This window comes from Erinaceus europaeus, chromosome 12 (genome assembly GCF_950295315.1).
Source record: "Erinaceus europaeus chromosome 12, mEriEur2.1, whole genome shotgun sequence".
Classification (NCBI taxonomy): Eukaryota; Metazoa; Chordata; class Mammalia; order Eulipotyphla; family Erinaceidae; genus Erinaceus; species Erinaceus europaeus.
The window spans coordinates 16,703,571-16,730,149 of record NC_080173.1 but is presented as its reverse complement, the minus strand read 5'-3'; the positions used below and the strand labels follow the sequence as shown (position 1 = coordinate 16,730,149).

The following is a 26,579-nucleotide window of genomic DNA, read 5'->3' as shown; positions in this document are numbered from 1 at the left end:
AGGACTGCCTGTTTTATATAACATAAAGAGAAATGCTTGTTATTTTTTCCCCCAATTTAAATTTTCATTTGAATAATTTGAGATTTTAAATTGTGGATTTCTACTAAGATCTGTAGCCAGTTCTGCACTGCTGACAAATTTCACAAGGGCCTCTCTTCAGCTTGATTCAGTGGGCTAACACACCCGTGGTTGGCTCCCCTCTTCCATCCTCTTCCTTGGCTAAGTAATGACCCCTGCCTTCTTCAGTCTTACCTTATTGCCACTACTGTAAAAACTAGCCTCGCTACTGTGGCCTAATTATCTAGTGACACAGTCATTTCAGGTGGAACCTGTTGCAAACCAACATGTTCCCTGGAAACTTAATCAAAGAATTTTAAAATAGAAGGAACCTTGGAGATCATTGAAGACCAGACTTCCTCAATATTTAGGTGAGAAAGTGAAGTGATGAGAAGTTGTGACTTGCTCAAGGTCACACTGCTGAAGTGGAACAAAAATCCAGTTTCTTGACTTCATGATTCTAAACTGCTTGTCTCCTCTTTGGAGGCAAAGGGGAGGCTGAGTCAAAGGTGCAAAGAAAGTTATAGCCCCATTCACAAATGGCAGTGGAACACTTCCTAATGGAGACTTTCTGTGGTGGTCTGATTGGGTGGGTGGGTGGATGTGTGGGAGGTTAGAAAAAGACAAGACCCTCAGTGATCTTTCTTTTAATATCTAGGCTGAAAACACAGGTTTTCCCAAGGAATAAAGAAGGTTTCTACAAATGTACAATTTCCACACTGCAGGGCTGATAAGCAGCATCATCTTCCTGTCTCTTTCACTGAATTTTTCATTTAAAGTTTAGAAGCTATGCACCTTCTTTTTTTTTTTTTTCTTTTTTTTTTTGCTATGCACCTTCTAACTCAGCAGCACCAGATCCCTTCTCACTGGTTAGAAGAGGAAGTATTTGGCCTGTGCTGTATGATTCATTGGAAGGAGACTTTAGCTTTAATATTCTCTATTATACTGTGACAAGTCATGAAAGAAAAATTGATTTCTGCCCTCCTTCTTGGCAAGGGGTTGGGAAGAATGAACATAATAAAATTTCAACAAGTATAAGAGGTACTTCCCCTATGGGATCAGTTATGTATTGTACTTTAATTGGGAGCCTCTTATTTTTCTTTCTTGGTAAGAATAAAATAAAACTTATTGTTAAGGGCATCTTAGGATCAATGAAATGTAGTGGTTAAAAAAAAAAAAACAACAGGTAACTGACTTGTGGAACAGTTTGGGAAATAAGAGATTTATCATATGTAGGAATTGCTCTTGGTCTTTTTCTCTCAAAAGTTAAAAGTGTAACCTGCAGTTTGTTCTGGAAAACATTGATTTAATAGCACTAAGCTGTTTTCATAATGAAAAAGATGGTTTTAAAAGAGCACACAAAAGCAATGAACATGAATCATGATGAAAACAATGGGTCCACATACCTATTCATACTGCTAACATCTTACCACTGTGCATGAATTCTCTTTTGGTTCTGTGTCACTGTCATCCGTAATGAGTAAGTATTAGCATTTCAGTGGGACATTCAATCATCCTTGTGCACAGAACACAGTTCTCCACAAATACAGATGTTACACATTATAAATTCCTGTTTATGAAGGGATGATTGAATATCTACCTGCCAGCTCATATAATAACATTTTTGTTATTGTTGCTTCAAATGGAATGTAATTTTTCCAAGAATGACAAATTTGGAATTAGGTTTAAGTTTTTTAAATAACAAATGCAATATGCCTCTCATTTTATGATTCATGAGTTCAGGCAATAAGAAAATTCCATTTTAATTTCAGAGATTAAACTTAAAAAAAAAAAAACACTGAAATGTATTTTATTGAATTATTTTCTGGATTACAGAATTTCAAATGATTTTTGCCCTCACCTTATTTGCAACACAGATTCTATTTTTTAAAGTATGACAGAGTAAACTAGAAAGTAATAACTAGAAATGAAGCACTTACGTTTATAAAATACTGCCTTAAAAGCTATTTGTGGCAGAAGTTCATAGATCTTTTCTAGAACGGTTGCTTCTCCAACTAAAGAGGCATTTACGTTCCAGACTTGAATGATGTCTTCTCGGTCTCGAACACTGACACTAACTCCTATAACTTCGTCATCTGAGGCAAAGACAAGAAAGAAGAAATGAATGAGAATTGCAAGTCTGCCTGCATTGTTTCCTTTCTAAGCTCCGATCACTATACATACATTATGGGTAAGAGGATAAAAAGAAGGTGGCAGAAGATACCCAGTAATAAATATTTGTTTCTAAAGGGAATTGTGGACAAAAACAGCTGAGTGAACAGTACCATAGCAGTGCTATTACATTTATTCAGGACTTAGATAAACAAAAGTGTTCTGGCCAAACGAATTTTCCAGATAAGTTAGTTATCCTTTTTAACATGTTACAAAGCTTTTTGACTGTGTCTTATTCTGTTTTGATGTGACTTTTTCTAAAATGAGTTGCAGAACCTCCTGCCTTCTGAAAGCCAAGTGAACTCAAATGAACTTTTTCTTGTTGTTTGACGGCCTTGCTAAAAGTAGAAAGTATTTCTCCTGATTTCCTGTTCAGCTTTCAGAGATCCTGAGGTGGTTAATGCTATTTGCACCAATGCTAACTAGACCCAGACTGCTTAATCTGAGTTGACACTGCTGCCTTTATGTTGTTGCTATTGTCTGTCTGTTCCTTTCCTACTGTTTCTTCCTGCTCTTTGCATATTGCTGGCTACCCCTCTTCTGCTTTGAAGGATTAAACTGAGCTAGAGATGAATGACCACCTATTAGCACTGTGTATAAAGTAAAAGAGTAAATACTTTCTGGATGTGGTCCCATCCTTCAGGACCATACCCTCACTATGCAGTAGCAATGGTAGGGACTGCCTCATTGTCTGAAGAGAGACTGGGTCATCCTATCCTGCCACTCGGGGAAGACTGGTCTTAAAATGAGTGCAGCCTAGAGTGTTCCCAGCCGTGAGCTCAGTCTGACAGGGACTTGGAGGTTTTTCTACAGGCTTCTGTGCTAAATAGGAATAGATATGGGGGGGGGGGTAGCACACTGGGTTAAGTGCACACAGCAGAAGTGCAAGGATCCTTGTTTGAGGACCCTTGTTTGAGCCCCCGGCTCCCCACTTGCAGGGGAATAACTTCACAAGCGGTGAAGGTCTGCAGGTGTTTATCTTTCTCTCTCTCTATCTTCCTCTCCCTTCTCAATTTCTCTCTGTCCTGTCAAAAAGAAAAACAAAAAACAAAAAGGCCACAGGAGCAGTGGATTCATAGTATAGGCACCAAGCCCCAAGCCCCAGCAATAACCCTAGAGGTTAAAAAAATAAAGGCTTGGGTCCTGGGTAAGATGACTGTGGTAGTTAATTGCATTTTAGTTTGCAAGCAACTCTCTGCCCTAATCCAACTTCCTAGTTCTACTCTCAACTCAAGCAAAGGTTATTAAGACACAGGCTCCTAGGAACCTAAAATAGGCTTCCTAGCTTCCTTCTACTCTAAGGTCCCTACTTTCATTTGCTCTATACTTATTTTATGGTTCTTGTTTATTAAAATATTTTATCCTTTTTTCCAACTTACTGCATTTTAGCCACCAAGTTTCAGATGCTACTATGATTCCCTGGGCAGATGACCTCACCAATGCTTCCTGGAATCTTACCTCTCCAGAGCCCTACCCCACTAAAGAAAGAGAAACAGGCTGGGGGTATGGACTAGCCAGCCAAAACCCATATCCAGTGAAGAAGCAATTACAGAAACTTGACCTCCCATCTTCTGCACTTCAAAAAGAATTTTGGTCCATACTCCCAGAGGGATAAAGAATAGGGAAGTTTCTGGGAGTCAGGCGGTAACGCTGCAGGTTAAGCACACATGGTGCAAAGCGCAAGGACCGGTGTAAGGATCCAGGTTGGAGCCCCCGGCTCCCCACCTGCAGGGGAGTTGCTTCACAGGCGGTGAAGCAGGTCTGCAGGTGTCTATCTTTCTTTCTCCCTCTCTCTCTTCCCCTCCTCTCTCCATTTCTCTCCGTCCTATCCAACAACGATGACATCAATAATAATTATAACAATAAAACAACAAGGGCAACAAAAGGGAATAATAAATAAATATTTTTTAAAAATAGGGAAGTTTCTAGTGGAGTGGATGGGATACTGAACTCTGGTGGTGAGAACTGTAAGGAGTTGTACCCCTCTTATCTTAAATCTTGTAAGTCATTATTAACTCACTAATAAAACATTAAAAAATACTTTTGGGATGCAGCTCTACTATTACAATATTTCATTAAATGAACCTTAAGGCACTTATCTACATTAAATAGTGTAACTCTTTTTAAACAAACAAAACTAAATTCTAGATTTGGGGTGGCCTTGTGAGACCAGTAATTGGACAAGTAAAGTTTTGTTGCTATGTCATGCTCCCTTGCAGCCACTTTTTAAATATTTATTTATTTATTCCCTTTTTGTTGCCTTTATTGTTTTATTGTTGTAGTTATTATTTTTGTTGTTGTTATTGCTGTTGTTTCATAGGACACAGAAATGGAGAGAGGAGGGGAAGACAGATAGGGGGAGAGAAAGACAGACACCTGCAGACCTGCTTCACTGCCTGTAAAGGGACTCCCCTGCAGGTGGGGAGCTGGTAGCTTGAACTGGGATCCTTACGCTGGTCCATGCGCTTAAACCACTGCGCTACCACCCGACTCTACCACTTTTTTTTTTTAAATATTAAACTGCAGTGAAATGATATTAGCAAGGACCATGATTCCTGGTTTACGTGCTCTTGACATAATAATGTTTCATAATAAGTTTCTGCATCTGCATATACAGCATTGGTAAGCAAAATGCAAATGGAATACTATAAATATTAGGAAATGTTTTTTTTCTTTTCTCTTTTTTTTTTCTTTTTTCTTTTGCCTCCGGGGCTATCACTGGGGCTTGGTGCTAGCACTAGGAATCCAGTGCTCCTGGAGGCTATTTTCCCCATTTTATTGTTGCCCTCGTTGTTATTGTTGTTACAGCTGTTGTTATTGGATAGGACAGAGAGAAATGGAGAAAGGAGAAGACAGAGGAGAGAAAGAAGGACATCTGAAGATCTGCTTCACCACTTGTGAAGTGACCCCCCCCCCCCGCAGGTGGGGAGCCGGGGGCTCGAAATGGGATTCTTATGCCAGTCCTTGCACTTTGTGCCACCTATGCTTAACCCACTGCACTACCGCCCAGCCCCCAAATACTAGGAAATTTTGCATTGTCTAAGACACTTTGTCTAATTTTCTTGTTTGATAATCACTATAAATGATATCACCATCATTTTTTTTTCAGTTGTCTTCTAGTAGTCAAAACATTCTGATATTTAGACATAATTTAAGAAGGACATACCCAATTGCTTACAAGAACCCAGCTTCCCCCCCCTTTTCAATTATGTTTATTTATTTATTGGATAGAAGCAGCCAGAAATCAAGAGAAATGGGAGGATAGAGAGAGTGAGACACTTGTAGCCTGGCTTCACCACTCATGAAGCTTTCCCCCTTTAGGTGGGGTCTGGGGGCTTGAACCTGGGTCCTTGTGCATTATAACATGTTAGCTCAACCAGGTACACCACCACATGCCCCCCAGATTGTTTTTTAAAGATCTGTTTATTTCTTGGCTAGAGACAGAGAAATTGAGAGAGAAGGAGAGACAGAAAGGGAGAAAGACAGAGAGACACCTGCTTTACTACTTGTGAAGTTTCTACCCTGCAGATGGGGCTGGGGCTTGAACGTGTGTCCTTGTTCAGGACAGTACATGCACTCAACCAGGTGCTCCACCACCTGGCCCCACAAGAATTCATCTACCAAAAAAAAAAAAAAAAAAAAAAAAAAAAAAACACCTCTACAGTGAAATAATTTATTTCTTTCCTTCTTTTGCTCTCTCTCCCTTTTCCTTCTTCTCTTTTAAAATGAATGTGCATGACTAGACACTAAGTGTCTCCATTTCTATAAATGCTAAAAAGTGGGCAAAATTCATGGCATCAGAATTTAGGTTGGTGATCACCTGTGGATGAAGAAAGGGCAAGGAAGGGAAGATGTGATTCTAGATATGAACACTACTACTTACAAGATCTGTTTGTGAGTACTTATCGGGCTTGAACACTACATTTTGTATGCCCTTCTGTAAGTTTATAATATTAAAAAGAAAGTTTCCAAAAAACAAACAATAATCTGAGTAAGGGCATCCACACCGAATTTTATACCATCAAGAATGGGTTTCTATTCTTAAGTTTAAATCCTCAAAATATATTTTCTGGAGCTCACAGTGTTAGATTTGATGTGAAAGTAAAAACTGTCAAGTAAAGATAAACTTTGCAACTTATCACTTTCAGGAGTAACCATGAAGTCATTAGATCAGCCTTTTAGGGAGATATTACCATTCTCCAGTCTCCAGCCCTTTGGTAGTCCTTGTTTGTTTATTCATTTATTTATTTACTTTTTTTTCTTTTTGCCTCCAGGGTTACTGCTGGGGCTCGGTGCTTACACTCCGAATCCACTGCTCCTGGAGGCCATTTTTCCCATTTGGTTGCCCTTGTTGTTGTTGGATAGGACAGAGAGAAATAGAGAGAGGAGGGGAGACAGAGAGGGGGAGAGAAAGATAAACACCTGCAGACCTGCCTCACCGCTTGTGAAGCGACTCCCCTGCAGGTGGGGAGCCGGGGGCTCAAACCGGGATCCTTGCACCAGTCCTTGTGCTTTGTGACACGTGCACTTAACTCACTGCCCTACTGCCCAACCCCCTATTTACTTATTTTTACTGCCACCAGTGTTACTACTGGTGGGGCTTGGTCAGTGCTGACACTATGAATCCACTGCTTCTGGTATCCATTTTCTCTCTCTCTCTCTCTCTCTCTCTCTCTCTCTCTCATATTTGATAAGACAGAGAAATTGAGAGGAGGTGAGGGAGATAGGGACAAAGATAGACACCTACAGACCTGCTTCACTGCTTGTGAAGTTTCCCCCTACATGTCAGGAGTGGAGGCTTAAACCCAGATCCTTGCACATGGTAACATGTGTACTTAACCAAAAACACCACTGTCCATCTTCCAGCAGTCAGTCCCCTTTACACACTACTGGTCAAAGGATGATGTAACAAATAGACGCTGGATATGCCAAACTCTAGTATTTCTGGGTGACTTGCTTTTTTGGGTAACTAGGTGCTTTCTACAAGCACAGCACTTTCACAAACGGTAGCATAAACATGCTGACAACTTGTGCAAAGGAGTAAGTGCTCACAGACATGTAAGATCCCTAAGTAAAGCCATCCAGCAGAACTGTGATGATTGTGGGGTGCTGGGAGCTCCAGACACTAGGCTAGGAGGAACTGCTGCTTGGAGACAGGGGAAGAGAGGGCTGTGCTGTTTCAAGCTGAGGAGCCAGGTGAATGGAAGAGCTAATGGTTAATAATTACTGGTGATCTCATTTGCTAAGTCAGCCACTGAACAACAGGCTTTCTTTACTCAATCCAGGCTACTTTTTATTACTTAGCCTTTTCATCTGCTTCTGGAAACAGAGGAAGACTTCTCCTGGGAAATATATGTGTTTATAATTATACACAGGATTTGTTTGGGGCTGCATAGTATGAGGTTGCTAACTACAGCCAATTAAAATAAGAACTAGCTTGTGCTTCTCAAACAATTTGAGCTGTAAAAACTTTTTTCTTTTAGACAGAGAGGCAGAGAGGGTAAGTGTAAGAGATCACAGCACCGAAGCTTTCTTCACAGTGGTGGGGGCTGGGGTTGAACCTGGGTCGCAGACAGTGCAAAGCAGCACACTATTCAAGTAAGCTGTATTACTGGCCCAAAACAATTTCATCTTAACCCAGGTTTTGTTTGAAAGGAAAGTTGCATAGGAGTAAGTAAAAAGTCAAGTATTAAAACCACTGAGGTTGACCTGAAATTTGCTACAGTATTCGCGAGGCCTACCAGGGCTTCCCCAAACAGCACCACCTAAGAAGTCAGATGGGGGCTGACAGCAGTTGAGATCACATAGTATATTGCACAAGGACCTGCGTTCAAGCCTCCAGTTCCCCACCCCACCCCCACCCCCCGGCAGGTGTGAAGCTTCATGAGTGGTGAAACTGGCCTCTCTTCCACCAACTTCCTTTCAGTATCTTTGTCCAAAACAGACAAATAAAAAAATATTTTTTAAAAAAGAAGTCACATGGAGAAAGCAGTCAACGCTGATTATACAAACAAAACCTCTAAGAGGTGAACAGAATAAATGTGATGCTGAATGCTGCCTCAGAAGCATGAAGCATTCTAAGGAAACTGCCTGAGAAGAAAACAAAGCTTTAGGGAGTGGAAGAGACAGCATAAAGGCTATGCAAATAGACTCTCATGCCTGAGGCTCCAAGATCCCAGGTTTAATCCCCCTCATGACTACACCAGAGCTGAGCAGTGCTCTGGTAAAAATAATAATAATAATTTTTAAAAAAGAAAAAAAAAGTTTAAGCAAGAGTTCACTTCTTCTCTTTGAGTAGTGTCATGATAAAAACGTTCTCATTGTATTACCATAAACCAATCAATATTTGAAAGCAAGTCTCCAAACCAAATCCTGAAGATCTTCCATTTTAGTCTTAATTGTGAAGTCGAAAGAAATCATAGTGAGTGCTCTCCTGCCTACAGAAGGGAACAGGAGAAAAAAGGAAGGTGGACGACACTGAGAAGGACAGAAGAACTGTATTTAACTTCTAGACAAACTTCACTAGACACCAAAGACACTCTCCCCTTCTAGAAGAATTAGGAGACATACAGAAACCCTACATGTCATTTTAAGAGTCCAACGGATGGCAACCTTTCTTTTCTTTCTATTTATTTTGGATAGATGGTCATTACCACTAAGATGAGCTAGGATGGGTGAGGTGGTGGTGTACCCAGTAGAATGCACATGTTACAGTGCAAAAGGACCCAGGCTCAAGCCCCCTGTTGTCACCTGCAGAGTGAAAGCTCCACAAGTGGTGAAACAGTGCTATAGGTTTATCTCTCTCTCTCACTTGCCCGCTCTCTCTCCCTCCCTTCCTCCTTCCCTCTCAATTTCTATCTCTATCCAAAAATAAATCTAGTATTAAATAAAGATAGGTTATAAGGGAAAAATCATATACATATAAATATATATAGCTAATGTATGCAGATATAAAACACTAAATGTCAAGACAACAAAAACATCTAAGCAGCCTCATAGCTACAAAATAAACAATGTAAATATCTGTAAAACACACACGCACACATGGACACACACACACGGACACACGGAAGCACACGGACACATGTGCGCATGCGCTCGCACTTGGACAAGTTACTAGCATAAGCCAAGCACACATGCGGGGATGAGCCGTGGGCTTCTTTACCTGCAGCAGCACAGTCTGTGAACTGTTCTCCGATAGTCGCTAACAACAATTCTTTCCAAACTGTGGACTTGTATGGAAAAAGAATAAAAGAAAAAAAAAAGAAACAAACAAAAATAAAAAACATAACACACATATTTTTAGACAGTTATTTTCAGGAACCAAATAAGTCACGTTTTCTTCAACTTCACATGCATTTTCCCCCTGCCCCTATGTATCTGGAGCCCGCAGACATTTCCAACCATAGGTGCAAACATCCATGATGGTGACATAGACTGCACTATCTTCCAAATAACTTGACACAGAGAGGTGCTAGCGATCCAAAGTAAAAAACTTTCTGTAAGAACAAAAACCTTTGTATTCGAAGTCACCAAGTTCATCTCTAGTGAAGTCTCCGAGGGTGTTAAAAGAGGAGAATGCATTTTGATGTCTTGTGATTTTATGATGTCGGTATCTCTTGTGATTCAAAATGTACCAAATGCCTATGTTTGAATACTATTGGTATTCTTCCCACTTATTTCCACTGTTTTTCTTGTGGAGCATTATGTACTTCACAGGTTATACAACAGCTGAGGTAATTTCTGCCTTATTTAGTACTAGAGGCTTGTACACTTTCATTCACTTGAGGCAGACCATTAATGCTAAGCAAATGAACTTTTTATGTGTGTGGATACATTCTCCTGGAAGAATTAGCACACTCTCTGGCCCACCTGCTCTCAGAGAGGAAAACTGGAGACCATGCCAGTGGAGATCTACTAATGCCATCCAACAAACAGCCAGAATTCACTCAGAGGTGACTGGAGGCCTAAATGTTCTTTCGTTTTTTTTCCCTTGAGAAACTTGTGATTATGCTTTTCTTCCTTCCTTACTGACTCTTTTTTTTTTTTTGCCTCTAGGGTTATTGCTGGGGCTCAGTGCCTGCACTGCTCCTGGAGGCTATTTTTTTCCCCTTTGTTGCCCTTGCTGTTTATCGTTGCAGATGTTATTATTATTATTGCTGTCATTGTTGTTGGGTAGGACAGAGAAAAATCAAGAGGAGGGGAAGACAGAGAGAGGGAGAGAAAGACAGACACCTGCAGACCTGCTTCACTACTTGTGAAGTGACCCCCCTGCAGGTGGGGAGCTGGGGGCTTGAACCGGGATCCCTGCTGGTCCTTGCGCTTCACACCATGTGTGCTTAACCCACTGCGCTACCGCCCGACTCCCACTTACTGACTCTTATCTCAGAACTAAATCCTTACAGATTCTTTAGAATCTGTGCCCAGGCAGGTTGTCAACTTCTCTGAACATCAGTTTGCTTAGGTGAAGCAGGTCCAAAGTTGGTGAAGAGTTCCTAAGAGGGCAGCCCTCCCACTATTGCTATGACTATGAAATTAGCCAACAGATGCATTTTAAGGGTACAGCACCATGATGACAACAAAAAGACTCAACATTTAAGAACTACCCTATATGGACACATCTACAGTGTGCTAGGTATTCAGTGGAGATTAAATAAAACTATTGTTATATTACTTATTCATTTACTATAGAGTTTATGATTATGCTCTAATAAATTGAAATCAGCCTAGCTGAGTTTTCAAGCAAAATGACAGCCATTAACTATTGGGACCTACCAATGGTTTCTTTCCTTAATGCCTCTTCTGATCTATTTGTCTGCTAGAAATCACCCCTTCCATTTTCTGCCTGTCCTAACTGCATGTAGTTTCTTACACTATTAGTGACACTGTTGAGGGTCCAGAGAGGAAGGGAAGGAACAACACTTCCCTGGTTTTGAATTTAGCAAGGTGAGGTTGGAGAAATAACATAATGATTAAGCAGAAAGACTTTCATGCAAGAGGCTCTAAGATTCCAGGTTCAATCCCCAGCATGAGCTGGGTAGAACTCTAGTAAGTTAAAAAAAAAAATTTTTTTTTAAAAAGCAAAGAAAGTCCAACACATCTCATGTGATACTTAAGAATATACTGAACTGTTAGGATGAAGGAACTTTTACAGACATGAAAGGGTTGTTTAAGTGTTATTTGTGACTGACTGGGGCCAAGTGGGCTAACAGAGCAAGGACAAATGTATCTTTTACTTGCATTTCACTGAACATGGTGTCATGACTGTTTCTACAAGATTGTATAGTTTAGTGTGAACAAATAAAAATACTAAAAGGAGAACTTGCTCTTGTAGAAATTTTAATATCTTACATCCTATCATTCTCTTATATTCTCTGCTCTTCTTTTCAGTGGGTTGAAGGTGTCTCACACGCCTTGACTGGTTTATTATTTGTATCATGCACAGCAAATGAAAGGCCAATATTGGAGCTACCTATTTTAACTGTAATCTTGAGTTTGTAACAACAATCTAATCATATGGTTAGAAGTCTGTGCTTATAAGGGAATGAGTGACTCCAGCTCAAGCATCCAAGTCCCTGGAGACATCTCAGTTCTTTAAGCTTGTTGACATACAGGAAACCACGAAAAGGTGAAACTAGGAAACACTTGCTCTTCCTCCACTCTTAAAAATGAATTTTGGTTTTCCACAATATATGGAACGATGAGAGTGTCTATCTTCAGTTAGTGTGATGAATCAGAGCCTGCCGCCTGGGAAATCTAGGTTTCTTTTTAAACTTTTTTAAATTTTCATTTCTTTAAATATTCATTTATTCCTTTTTTGTTGCCCTTGTTGTTTTATTGTTGTAGTTATTATTGTTGTTGTCGTTATTGGATAGGACAGAGAGAAATGAGAGAGGAGAGGGAGAGAGAAAGATAGACACCTGCAGACCTGCTTCACCGCTTGTGAAGCGACCCCCCTACAGGTGGGGAGCCAGGGGCTCGAACCAGGATCCTTATGCCGGTCCTTACACTCTGTGCCATGTGTGCTTAACCCTCTGTGCTACTGCCTGACTCCCGGAAATCTAGGTTTCTAAGGAATGGTCATTGTAAGCCAGCATCTGACGAGCCTCCCCTTCCCAATCAAGTCCTTCTCAGTCCCAGAGAGAGGTTGGTACAACCACACATGAATGCCCAGAGAATGGCATGGCCGTTTTCTGAGCCTGTTTTTGCTCCCAGTGAAGGAGAAATGAGCTTCTGGTGTGAAGAATATTGATTCTCTACATGCAATCAATTTCCACATGTCACTTGTAGCTGGTAAGGAATAGCCAAAATACAGGTAAGTGACTTTTCTAAAAGGCTTACAGATCTATATGACAGCCACACTATTAAACCACTTCTGCAGAGAAGCACAAGAATGCACAGTCTAGGCAACAGTGTTGGGCAGAAAATCACCAATTCAGAGCACAACTTTTCATTCCTGACCTCTTCCGAGACTGCCAGCCAAGTGGCTTGCCACGTGTAGTCAATAACCATCCCAAACATGGTCAGGTTAAAAAAGAAAAAGAAAAGAATGGAAAGAAGGGAGAGAAAAGGGTCAAAACAAGCCTACCGTGCTGTTCTTGGGGACTTTCATCTTCCACACGCCGCCCTTTGCATTGCTCTCCTCTTCCCTGGACCAAAGAGACGCTCACAGTTACCCTCAAGGAATAAGGTTTCACATGCACTGACTTGAACGACTTTTAAAAGACTGTGCGCTCTTTGCAATACACTTTCTCCTTTGATGGGGAATGAAGCAAAGGGAAAGGGGTGAAGATAGGGAAAGAGGAAAATGGAGTTCAGTGATCATAAGGGCAGAGACGGTAATAGGGCTCCTGGCTCTCCTCAAGGAAGTGATGGGATGTTCCTCAGTCTGCCTGGGGATGGAAAGATGAATACAGATGTCTCACATACGTTAAGTTTGTTTGCTCCTCATGGCAACTTGGTATCTGAGCCTTCAGAGGAGACTAACTCCCTGAAGTGGACTCCTGCTATTTCCCTCAGATATTACCTGCTCCTTAACACCTGTGTTATATATATATTCTTTTCCCTTTTGTTGCCCTTGTTGCTTTTTTATTGTTGTTGTAGTTATTATTGTTGTTGTTACTGATATTGTTGTTGTTAGGTAGGACAGAAAGAAAGAGGAAGGGAAGACAGAGGGGGAGAGAAAGACAGACACCTGCAGACCTGCTTCACCGCCTGTGAAGTGACTCCTATGCAGGTGGGGAGCCGGGGGCTTGAACCGAGATCCTTACGCTGGATCTTGCGCTTCGCACAACACCTGTATTTTCTTTTGGCTCCTTCCCCAATCTACCTTTTATCAGTCCCCTGTTTGTATCCGACCCATTTCATTAGATTGATTTCACATCCTAACTTCAAAGACAGGTTTATGATGGGTTTGCCTATGGAAACTGCCTTTTCCTGGTCTTTGTGATTAGCCAGGAATGAAACGATGAGCTATGATGGGACACTGAGAGCCTAACATTTCACTGGGTCTGATGAGTGATAACATCAGTAAACTTGTAGCACATGAGACTGGAGACTCTGAAAACCGTTATGCCACTATAAAGGGAAGCGTCTACCTGAAAATTAAATGAATGCAAGAAAAAAACAAGGAAATTTTGGCGGGCAACATCAGATTCTTAATAACGTGAGCACCCAGGCCTGCCAAATACCAGCCCTATCAATGGACTTCTCAGTGACAGGGACCAAAAAGTGTCTGTTTTTCCCCCTCAGGAAAGGCTTTTGTTATTTGCTACTCAATGAGGCAAGATACATACCATCTTATTAGTGAGCAAATAACTTAGAGCAGCTGAGGAATATGATCTAAACATTTGTTAGTAATTGAGACTCTAGCCTAAGCAAACTGGATTACTGTCAACTCCCCTAACCTACAAGTACACCAAGCTATTAAAGAGAAAGGACAGTTTCCCCTAGTCCCTGGGCCAAGACCAGTACCACATACTCTCTGTAAGACTCATATCCACACCTGAGGTGATCTGTCTTCAACCAAACATCAGATGTATATAAGACTTGTGTTCCCCTCAACGATGTTGGCCTAGTCTTCACTCCACCATCTCAATCACTGTTACACAGAAGAAAAAAGCAAAAGAAAATGATGTGACACCCTCCATAGAAAGGACTATGTTGGGAGTCAGGCGGTAGCGCAGTGGGTTAAGCGCATGTGGCGCAGAGCACAAGGACCTGCATAAGGATCCTGGTTCAAGCCCCCGGCTTCCCGCCTGCAGGGAATCACTTCACAAGCGGTGAAGCAGGTCTGCAGGTGTCTATCTTTCTCTCCCCATCTCTGTCTTCCCCTCCTCTCTCCATTTCTCTCTGTCCTATCCAACAACAAAAACAGAAATGACAACAATAAGAACCATAATGATAAACAACAAGGGCAACAAAAGGGAATAAATAAATAAAATAAATATTTTTAAAAAAGAAAAAAAAAAAAAAGAAAGGACTATGTTGGGGACCGGGAGGTGCACCTGACTAAGCACACATTACATTGCGAAGGACCCAGGTTCGAGTCCCTGCTGAGGGAAAGCTTCACGAGTGGTGAAGTAGTGCTACAAGTATCTTTCTGTCTCTCTCCCTCTCTATCTCCTCCTTCCCACTCAATTTCTGGCTGTATTTATCCAATAAATAAATAGAAAAAGAAAGAAAGAAAGAAAGAAAGAAAGAAAGGAAGGAAGAAAGAAAGAAAGAAAGAAGGGAAGGAAGGAAGGACGGACGGACTATGTCACTGTTGCAGTGTGCTAGCTGTGGTATCTCTATGGTGAGACTGCAGCACATAAAGCCCCAGAAGAGCAGAAGCGATCTGCTGACAATCTTGAAACCCACAACAAAGGGAGTGATAGGCAGGGGGTTATCTCATAATAAAGTAATAGCTAATGGTGTATCGCCAGGAGAAAACCACTTTGACATTCCAATTTGGCAGGAAGTAAATATTTTATGAAATTTACAATCATACCCCTCCCCACCGTCACCTCAAACGACATGTTAGACACTTACCAAAGTGGTCGCCTCTCTCCTCTCATTAAATGGTAACTACATCTCAAAGGCAGGCTAGTCACAGGAGGAATATTATTGTACACACTCCAGAATATCTTTAAAAGAAAAACACTTTGTTTAATATACTCAGTATTGATTTACTATGGCACTACATTATAAAATTAATGCATCAAAGGAAAAAAATCAGATTCTCATTAAGTCCTATGCATTCAAAATAGATTTTTCTCTGCACTTTTAGTTTCTGCAAGGAAATAAAACATAATGTTAACAAATGTTCTCCTTACTGAAGTCAGACCAAATTCTATTTCAGGAATGTCTGGTTACTCAGCAAGCATACCTACACAGAGCATTTCTACATAAAACTGGATAAGGATCTTGCTAAAGATTTTACTTTCTGACAGGCAGATGACATCTAGTAAGTGTATTATACTGAATACGAGTACTGGCTCAACTTCCTTATAACACTGCCGTGTCTTTTTTCTAAGCTTCTCATACAGCCACTATTCTTGCTTTGCATTTCAGGATACCTTCACACCCTATGAAGGAAGAAGCAAAGAGAAATCACCTTCACTGCTCCATCCTCTTTCCTTTCCCTCCTAGGAGAACCAAGAACTACTCATTTGCAAAGTGGCAAGTTTCCCCAGGTAAAGGGTGGTGTGGACTACAAGGCTGTGTCCTCTCACAGAATGAAGCCCTAATCTCTCATGGGGTGACAGTCAAGGGTGGCACTTTGGGGAGCCCCATGATGCAATTAGTGTCCTGCTAATAAAGAGAGTGAATAAACACGTAAAATTTAAAAAGGAAGCAAGCTAGAGATCTTTCTCTGTTTGCCATGTGAAGGTAGGAGATGACCGTCTGTCTCTAATCTGGAAAGAGGGGCCTCACCAAAACGCAGTCACCAGGCAACCTGATCTTAAGATTTCCAGTCTCCAGAAATGTGCAGAACTCTTCATAGATTTATCAAGAATTTTATAATGATATTTATCAATGAATAAAAGTATATAGGCTTTCATGTTTGTATAATCAATCATGTTCATTTGGAGGTAGAATTATTTTTATTTCACAGATAAGGATACTGAGGAATAGAGACTGGCATGTCCAGACACCACTGTTGGGTATCACCATTAAGGTTAGGATGTGAATTGGGTTTATAAAGAAGGAAACTCTTTCTACTTTGCTTGGAATGGGCCACAGAACCACTGTTATTAGTTCTATGCATAGAATTATAAAACAAATGAGAATATTCAGTGCAATGAGGTAAGTAAAGGGTGTTTGAGCTTCCTAGTTGATCTGAGAAAGACAGAACAAGCAACAATGAGAAAAATGAAACCTAAGGCATCAAAAGTGAAGTAGCATTGATGGAATAAAACTTTATCCTCATTGAATGATAATCTTTTAAAATTATTGTATTTATTTATTGTATAGAGACAATCAGAAATCGAAAGGGAAGTGGGAGATAGAGAGACAGAGAGACACCTGCAGCCCTGCTTCACCACTCATGAAGCTTTCCCCCTGCAGGTGGGGACTGGGGGACTCAAACCCAGGTCCTTGAGCCTTGTAATATATACACCAACCAGGTGCGCCACCACCCAGCCCCGAATAATAATCTTTATGGGTTGTTTGAGACTGTGTTATGTAGAACTGAAAATCAAAGTTTGTAAGAGTAGCAACAATGAACTTTAAAATAAAACTGGAGGCAAAAGCAAAACTTCATAGTAAATCTACTTCATAGTAGATTGATGGATGGGGGCGGGGGGTGGCACACCTGGTTAAATGCATATATTACTATATGCAAGGACCCAGGTTTGAACCCCTGCTCACCAACTGCAGGGGTGGGAGGATGCTTCATAAGCAGTGAAGAAGGGCTGCAGGTGTATATATTTCTCTCTCCCTATCTCCCCACCCATCTTAATTTCTTTCTGTCTTATCAAATAAAACGGGGAAGAAAAAAGTTGCCACCAGAAGCAGTGAATTCATAGTGCTAACACTGAGCCCCAGCAAGTGGAGACAAACAAACAAATAAATAAAGCAAGGAGAAGACAGTCATGAAGACAAAAAGAGAAAAAATCCTCTGGCATAATGGTTATGCAAACAGACTCTCATGCCCGAGGCTCCAAAGTTCTGGGTTTGGTGCCCCACACCACACCAAATCAGAGCTGAGCAGTGCTCTGTCTTTCTCTCTCCCTCTTTCTTCCCTCTCACCCTATTTTTGTCTGTCTCTATAATAATGAGTATTTTAAACTCACAGCAGATGCAACAGGTAGAAAGCAAAGAACATCAGATTAGCAACAGCTAGGTATGTGAGAAGGGAGTTTGCTTTGAATTCCAAAAACGCTTGATTTAAAGTGAGAGCCAAAGTTTAGAATACTGACTATCGAATAGATAAAGTCAAAGACAGGATGTTAAGAGTCCCCACAAACAAGAAGTGAATTTAGAAAAAAACAACCTAAAGTTGGGGTGGTGAGTAGGGTCCAAATGTTCAAAGAATAGAAAAAAGAGGATTTTGGGGACTCAGAGCAGAACACTACTTTCTAGGTGCAACCCATAGGTATATGTTTCGTTGTTGATGTTAAATATTTTTTTCTTACTTATTTATATTTTACTGCTTCCAGGGTTATTGCTGGGGCTTGGTGCTGGCACTACAAATCTGTTCCATTTTTTTTTTTTAATTTCTGTTATATTTGATGTGTGCTTAACTGGTGTGCCATCATCCAGTTCTATGTTAAATGTTTTTACGTGCACAGGGGTGTCACAGGGCAGGGAAAAAAAACAAAAACTAAAAACCAACCAACCCACGAAGTGGCTGAACTTGAAAACACACAGATCACTTAAACTGTGGAACAGTGACTAGACAAAGGAAAAGAGACATAGGTATTGATTCCTAGATATGGTAAATTGTGGAACTGACACAAAGAATCCTGTACTCTGAACTAAGTCTGTGCTTGATATAGATATTCGTTAGACTGGTTTGCAGATCTCTCTCTCTCTCTCTCTCTCTCTCTCTCTCTTCAGTGTGGCATATCTCTCCCCCCACCTCTCTTCTTGTGCTCCATTCTTTCACCCAGGTGGTTTACTGTAGTTTATTCTATTGGTGGATGTCAGTCGTCGTTCAGTGCTTTGAATCAGCCATCATCCCCATTATTAATACTTACCTCTAAAACCAGTCTTATTTCCCCATGATTTGGAAAGCAACCTCTGTCCTAACCTGATGGCATGTAATAGCAGTGACTACCCCAAAGCCTTTGATAAGGAATGGTGTCTGCTATCATTGGCAGTGTCTAGGCATAGAAGGATGGTTCTCTTGATTTTAAGAGGCTATGTATATTTTTTTCATGAAAACCTCTGTTTATGATAAAAGATTGTCAGTTAGATATTTATTTACATGATGACATGAAATTTTTGTTTTATGTAAATGTAAGTAGGAAAAAAATCACTGGTAAAATCTTGAAAGTGATGATACACTGAGGAAAATAAAAATGCTATAAGAAAGTTTTCTAGTGTGATTTAAAAAAATATTTATTAGCCTCCAGAGTTATTGCTGGGGCTTGGTGCCTGTACAGCAAATCCAGTGCTCTCAGTGACCATTTATTCATTTTTCTTTTTTTATTTTTAATTATGAGAGACAGAAATGGGGAGAGGAGAGGGGGAGAGGAAAGGGGAAGGGGAAATGGAGAGGGAGAGAGAGAGGAATGGGGGGGAGGGGAGGATGGGGGAGAGGAACCAGCAGCCTGTTCCATCACTCATGAAGCTTTCTCCATGCAGCTTTTCTCCATGGGCACTGGGGGCTCAAACCCTGGTCTTTTGTGCACAGTCACTTGTGAGCTCTAACAGATGGCCTACCTCCTGGCCATGCAGTTTGGATTTTTAATTCAGGGTAGCGAGACTGGAAGATTTCCCAGTCACATCTGGGAAGTAGCTCTTGGTTCTCCCAGCGTGTTCAGAAGCTGTGCTCAACTCTGCATTACATTCATTTAGGAGGCAGAAATGCAGGAGAACTGTGAATAATTTGGAAATGTTTACAAACGAGTAATGGGAATCAATAAGCATCTGGAAAATACATGTAGATGAAATATGGAACTTTCCAAGAAAGGCGGGAAAGTATTAGAGATAAATTTAACTCTGAGCAGAGTGAATTATTGTTGGCTCTGACAAGAGTGTCCTCATCAGGGGTCACAGGGCCCCTCTGGAGGGTAGAGAGAAAGAAAGAACTGACCTAGAAGGGGAGGGAGTTCTGGTCCCAGAGGTATGGCGTGACTGGTTATTTCCACTGGACATTTTGCTTTGCTGCCCATCTCCCCTCCTAATGATGGGGAAATCACCCCCCACCACAATTCCTCCAGCTCTGATTTGCCGAAGAAGGGTCTCAAAGCACAAATATGTACATTATTTATTTCTGTAAAATGAACTCTATAACAGCACAAGCTTTCTACCTTTCACCTAAACACATATGGGAGAAAAACATAGACATGACTAAAGATGCAAATTTTTAGTCCTGTGACAGAGTAAGAGCTCAGGAACCTACACTCCCAAATTAAAAAACAAACAGAAAGCTGTGGGCCAAATGCATGGCTTCAAAAGAACATAAAATTCATGTCTAGGCTCTTGGCCTTAGCATCATTTTCTTAGAGACCTCTGTGCCATGAGAGTCAAGCAGAGGAAGCGGTGAATACACAGGCTGAAGCACAGAAGGGTGAGGCAGAGGTCTGAGTAAGCAACTAGCTTGTGTACCCAGGAAAGTCACAGGAGGAGAAATAAGCAATGTGTCAGGTCAGGGATGATGGCACAGACTGGACTGCAAGTTGCTGTCTAAAACTTGCTTCACTGTATTTAGAACATTTGTTGCCACCTGATCAAAATAACCACCTTTGAGACACCCTCTTTATTACTACCAGAACAGTCCATTCGGGTCCTTTTCCCTGGACCTGTGACATTCTGGTCTAGTTCTGATCTCACTTGTGTCTGAATGTAACACGTGTACAACAAATCACTTCTTCTGTGGTCTTGGCTGAAGAAAAATAATTATATCCAGACTAATCCCTTTTCTTTCTTTCTTTCTTCTTTTTTTTTTTAAATCTGAGCATTGCTCAGCTCTGGCTTTTGGTAGTATTAGACGTTAAAACTGGGACCTGGGAGTCCAGCGGTAGTGCAGCGGGTTAAGTGCATGTGGAGCAAAGCACAAGGACCAGCGTAAGGATCCCGGTTCGAGCCTCCAGCTCCCCACCTACAGGGGAGTCACTTCACAAGCGGTGAAGCAGGTCTGCAGGTGTCTATCTTTCTCTCCTCCTCTCTGTCTTCCCCTCCTCTCTCCATTTCTCTCTGTCCTATCCAACAACAACGACATCAATAATAACTACAATAAAACAACAAGGGCAACCAAAGGGAATAAAGAAATTAAAAAAAAAAAAAACCAAAAAACCTGGGACCTATGGTGTCTCAGGCATGGAAATCTTTTTGCATAACCATTGTTATCTTCCCAGCCCTAAGCTAATTCTTATATGAGAGATGACTCAGAGATATTAAGGACACTCACAAGCTGAAGTTCCAAAGTTACTGGTGTTTTCATAAGCAGAGAATGCTAGAATTGATGCTTAAAATAAATAGTCTAAATGCAACGGTACACAGATTGTTGAGGAAGCACCAAAAGAAGGAGCGACAGAAGTAGGCAAGTGGCGTTAAACAATATTACTATGTTGCTGATGGGTTTTTTTTTGGCATACTACTGCCATTTCATTCCCATATCCTCATGATGCAACGGGTACTGCAAGTGCCACCTTTCAGGTGAGTAAGCAAAGAGGAGTGAGTCAACTCTCCCAAGCAAGTAAGTGGAAGAGACTGGACACAAACGCAGACAGTCTCAACCACCCTACACCCGAGCCCACGTAAGCATCAGCCAGCAGATGAGTCCCAAGAATCCATTCCTACTTTAGTCAAAACCACCAACACTGGAAGGTCTTCTCAGTGCTAAGCTTACTAGGGGTTGGATGCTACCTCATCTGACTCTCGCTCACCTTAATGGGGTAGGCACTGTTACTATCTCCACTTGGCAAATGAGGAAGTTGAGGAGGACAGAGATATCAGATCATAAATAAGATTCATATGGGGATGGGTGGTGGCGCACCTGGTTGAGTGCACAATGAGTGAGGACCCAGGTTCAAGTCTCCAGTCCCCACCTGCAGAGGGAAAGCTTCACGAGTGGTGGCAGTGCTGCAGGCGTCTCTCTGTCTCTCTTCCTCTCTATCCAACTCTTCCTTCTCAATTTCTGGTTTTCTCTATCCAATAAATAAATAAAGATAATAAAAAAATAAATAAAAAGAAAGATTCATGACCACTCAGAGCACCTTTTCCCCCACCCACAGTGGAGCCCTTTTTCGTCATCACTTATGCAATTTTAATATCCTAGTTTATGTAGCATACATCTGTTTCATATACAGAGTAAGATTTTTTTTCTCCACACTTTCTTAAGTATAATAACTGACTGAAGGAACTGATGGGAAATGAGTGAATTGTTACCCAGAAGAGTGGTTAATTTACTAATTTCTCATCAATTTCTTCAGCCAGTCCTTTAGACTGACTGAACACAAGAAAGCCGAGGCACAGGAGTAAGGTGTGATTCTATTTACAAGAGTTTCAGTGAAAGACAGATTAGTAGAACTGAGTGAGAAGGGCACAAAAGAACACTCTGGCATGAAAGAAGGATTTTCTCTTACCTTCAGCTGGGTGATAGCTAAATGTCTGCATATATTTGTTAAAACTTATCAGATATTATACTTAAGAAATCTGCATTTACTGAAAATAAATTATATCCAAATATAATTTCTAAGACTTCCTAGCTTTTTGGTGTTCTTTTTTCCTTTTTGCCTCCAAGGTTATTGCTGGGGCTCAGTACCTGTACTACGAATCCACTGCTCCTGGAAGCCATTTTGTTCCCTTGTTGTTGTCATTGCTGTTGTTGTTGGATAGGACAGAGAGAAATGGAGACAGGAGGGGAAGACAGAGAGAAGAACAGAAAGATAGACATGACCTGCAGACCTGCTTCACCACTTGTGAAATGGCCCCCCTGCAGTTGGTGAGCTGAGGGCTTGAACCCGGATCCTTACACCAGTCCTTGTGCTTTGCGCCATGTGCACTTAATCCACTGCACTACCGCCTGACCCCTGAGCTCCTAGTTTTTGTGAGCCTGAGTATTTGGTCCCTGAAGGCCCAGAGTGACTTGCTGCTGGAAGCCAAATCTCAACCAAATGCTCTGTGCCATCATGCAGGGCCAGAGAAACAAACTGACCTTGAGTCCAGCTTCACCAATGTCTACCCTGGAATCCCAGGATTCACTCTGGTAACCTCATGTCTAAAGAGCATCTTAAAAGATCTAAAGGCTCTTAAGAGTTTTCAAAACGTGTTTTAAAATCCAGTGCCTTAAGATTTGTATAATGCTGCTGGGAAGAGATTAAGTTCCCATAGCAGAGGGGGCAGGGAGAGCCTTTCCCACACTTCTGAGTTTTCATTCCTCTAGATGGTGACTCTTACTCTGCCTTGTGAGTTACTGCTTGTACTTGGCACCAGATGATCATTTATAGCAGCACTGTGATTTTGCTTTCCACAATCTTATGTCACTTTCTACACTAGATCAGGTGAAGGGTGGGGGCTTTGTCTTTACACCCAAGCTTACTGTCCTCAGTGATCATGACTGGTATCTTATAATCAGATTCCTAGGACAATCAGAATATTGGGAGAATGGTCCCAAAAAAAGGAACTTTGTGTTACTTCTCCATGTCAAAAGCTACATAAGAGACATAGTCTAGATGCCCATCAACTGGAATTTCTTTCTACAGCATTAAAAGAGTTAGGGAATAGAGAGAATATAACAGGAAAATGAAACCTGGCCCTCTCAGAAAATTCTGGACATAGAGTTAATGCAACTATGAAATGATTTTTAAAGCCTTTGGTTTGTAACAGTGTATTAAAATAGAAAAGGTGAAAAACTTGACAGAATTTGCTTTTGAAGAAGCAGATAAATGGCCTACTAAATAAATCAGTTTCATAATGTCACCCTAACAGTTGGTAAAGTTTACATGTGCTGAGAACCTACTATGAGTCAGGTATTCTGCCAAGTACAATATAAACGCCTTCTTCCGTCCTCACAATAACCCTAGAGGAAGGGGAGATTATTAGACCTATTCCATAGAAATTTAAGGGGTTGACAATGACTCAGTTTATCAACAGAACAGAGACATTTGAAAATGAAGTCAGATAAGAGACTTTCCACTTTCATCTGCAAGACTGTCCTGCTCTTTTCTGTGACCTGTAACCTTCAATATAAACCTGCAGGTTATGCCAACTGCTTCTCAAAAGTGGGAAAGAGAGCTGGGAGACAGGGATGGAGGTGTGTGAATGGAGACACACCACACAGCCTGCTGGTCACGATGGTCTGAAAGGTGCAGGTAACAGGTAAGATTTAGTGGGCCACCAAGAGAGGAGCCAGTCACCTGAACCTATGTTCAGCTGGTGTGTATCTGGAATGGATGGATTTAAGGACAGTTCTGCCAAAGTGAACTTGAGAACTAGAATAAAACGCTGGGCCCGGGCTGTTAGCCCACCCCGTGTTCAAGTGGCATGTCCCTTCCTGTATCTTACCTGTACTGTTTGCACGGTGTAGATTTTCTTCAGATTGGATGCATATTCGGCTGCAGTGGCACCAGGGAGGGATCTAAGCAAACACGGCAAAAGAACAAAGAAACAACAGAGCAAGAAGTGAGTGTTCACAAATCAGTTCATGATCTATGTCTGCAGGTCTTCACATAAATTAAGTCAAAACCACAGAACTGGGCCTTTTGGGGACACTACTCAGAATTGAAAATACAGAGACTCATACTTGATGAAGATGCATTTATTTCTCAGAAACTAGGTATCTTTATTCTGTGGAAATTTAATCGGAAAAAAAAGTGTGTGTAAGAAAGATACTGGAGAGCTTAAAGTCACATTTGAAAAATACTAAGCTAACCTTTTAGTGAACTAAGCATTCTGCTTAGGACTTAAGATAAAACTGTGCCTACTAGAAAGATGACAGTGAGTATATGTTTGAAAAGCTTGTTAAGTCCCCAGTGACAGACACTTATATTCTTGAGAAACAGAGTGACATTTTGCCAACTTTAAGAAAACATGACAACCGTAGTTAGAGAGGAGGCTTCAATGTAGAGCTCAGGATCCTCTCTCACTAAAGAAATACATCTTTTAAAAGAAGAAAGAAAAGATGATTATTAAAGCCCAAATTTAGTTCCGCCAGAATCTGCATGTTTTGCTTAAATGTTTAGCTTTAGAAGAACCTCTGATTATCAAGCTTGACTGAACTTTGTGAACAGAATACATTCCTCTTTACTTTGCTGTATGTTCCACTAGATGGCAACATACTACAGGTTTATTTACTGCAAGTAGATGGCAACATACTACAGGTTTATTTACTGCAAGAACCTTCAGGACTGACACCGCTTCCTGGCACCAGGGAGGGATAGCATGGTATGGTTTTGGCAAGCCTCTAATGAAGCCTGTAACCTCTGTTTTTTCCTCCTCCCTTGAGTAAATTAGTATCTCTTCTTCAAGAATGTGGGGGCCCAGTTATCTCAAAGTAAGATGGCAATTCACGAAATGATGCTTGAAGATCGGGTCTGGTTGTTAGGTTAGCAACGAGAGGTTTGTTGAGGTCAGTTGTGGGCTCAGAGCTGACCCACTAGAACCTGGGTTCCATCATTAAGAGGAGTGTTCATTACCAGTCACTGACCCCAACCCCTATAGCTAGCAGACAAGTTTCAGGGAGCCTGAGGATGTTGATTCTTCCCTTCTCTCTCTCTCTCTCCATATATATATAATATTTATTCATTTATTCCCTTTTGTTGCCCTTGTTCTAGTTATTATTGTTGTTATTGATGTCATAGTTGTTGGATAGGACAAAGAGAAATGGAGAGAGGAGGGGAAGACAGAGGGGGAGAGAAAGATAAGACACCTACAGACCTGCTTCACCGCCTGTGAAGTGACTCTCCTGCAGGTGGGGAGCCAGGGGCTTGAACCGGGATCCATAATTATGCTGGTCCTTGTGCTTTGCACCATGTGCGCTTAACCCACTGCACTACCACCCGACTCCCGGGACATTTGTTTTTTAGTATCCCTCCTTTTTACATGTCTTTTTAATTTTAATTATTTATTTATTTATTTTTGTATTGCTATTGATGTTGTTGTTAGATAAGACAGAGAGAAATGGGGAGAGGAAGGGAAGACAGAGAGGGTCGAGAAAGACACCTGCAGACCTGCTTCATAGCCTGTGAAGTGACTCCCCTGCAGGTGGGGAGCTGGGAGTAGGGGGGTTGGAACCGTGATCCTTACACTGGTCCTTGCGCCTTGCACCACGTGCGCTTAACACAGTGGGCTACCCCCCAACTCCCTAATTTTTATTTTTTAAATTGTTACCCGGGTTATCATTGGGGCTTAGTGCCTGCACCACACACTCCAAGTCATCTTTACTTTTTTTTTTCATTTTATGTTTTGATAAGATAGAGAAAAATTCAGGAGAGGGGAGACAGAGAGAGGGAGATAGAGAGAGAGAGGGGAGGGGGTGTTGGTGGTGGACAGCACTACTTTACTGCTTATGAAACTTCCCCTAGCGGGTGGGGGCCGGGGGCTTAAACCCAGGTCCCTGTGCTGGTAATGTGTGCACTCTACTGGGTGCGCTATTGCCCAGCCCATAACAGGCCTCTTTTTAAAACACCTGTCTCCACACCTTAATCTGTTTGTTACTCAGAGTCCATTCTAGGAGACACATGCGCAAAATCATGTTGGTCTTTTTGATTTCACTGTCCAAATTTCACCTTGTTTTTGCTCATTGAGGCTTCACGGCCCCATGCCAACTTTTTTAGAGACAGAGACAAACACCAGAGCACTGAAACTTCCGTCAGTGAACGCTGGGGGCTGGGCACATGCCTGGACTTCAGACACCTTTTACTAAGCAAAACTGGGTTGGATTCCACAGAATCACTTTAAAAGGGCAGATGAACAGAATTTTTTCCCCCTGCAATACAATCTTTTAATAAGTGTGACAGGTAGATCTTCTACTAAAACTACATTATGTTCTTCATAATGTGTGAAAATACACTGTCTTGTAAACAAGTCCATCTGTATAGGACTTGCTGATTCGAAGTTGAACCATTGCCTTGCCTCCTGTTACGGTTCCTTAAAGTAGCCGTGCAGGCTGCGCATGGCAAAGCTCAGCTGGGGCACTAGCCGGCCATACCCTCTCTTCCCTGTTACTCTTACAGACAGTTGTAGCAACTGGAAGG

The 26,579-nt window shown here is 41.4% G+C and overlaps 1 protein-coding gene across 5 annotated transcripts in view; it reads right to left on the bottom strand.

Annotated features, from left to right (window-relative positions):
• Positions 1–26,579, bottom strand: part of EIF4E3 (eukaryotic translation initiation factor 4E family member 3) — a 406,830-nt gene that overhangs the window by 338,968 nt on the left and 41,283 nt on the right. For all 5 annotated transcript variants that reach the window (XM_060202876.1, XM_060202877.1, XM_060202878.1 and 2 more), the window contains exons 2-6: positions 23,890–23,962; positions 15,262–15,356; positions 12,818–12,878; positions 9,395–9,461; positions 1,998–2,153 (exon numbers count right to left, since the gene is read on the bottom strand). In XM_060202876.1, coding sequence (XP_060058859.1) covers positions 1,998–2,153; positions 9,395–9,461; positions 12,818–12,878; positions 15,262–15,356; positions 23,890–23,962 — 452 coding nt within the window. The remainder of the gene's footprint in view (positions 1–1,997; positions 2,154–9,394; positions 9,462–12,817; positions 12,879–15,261; positions 15,357–23,889; positions 23,963–26,579) is intronic.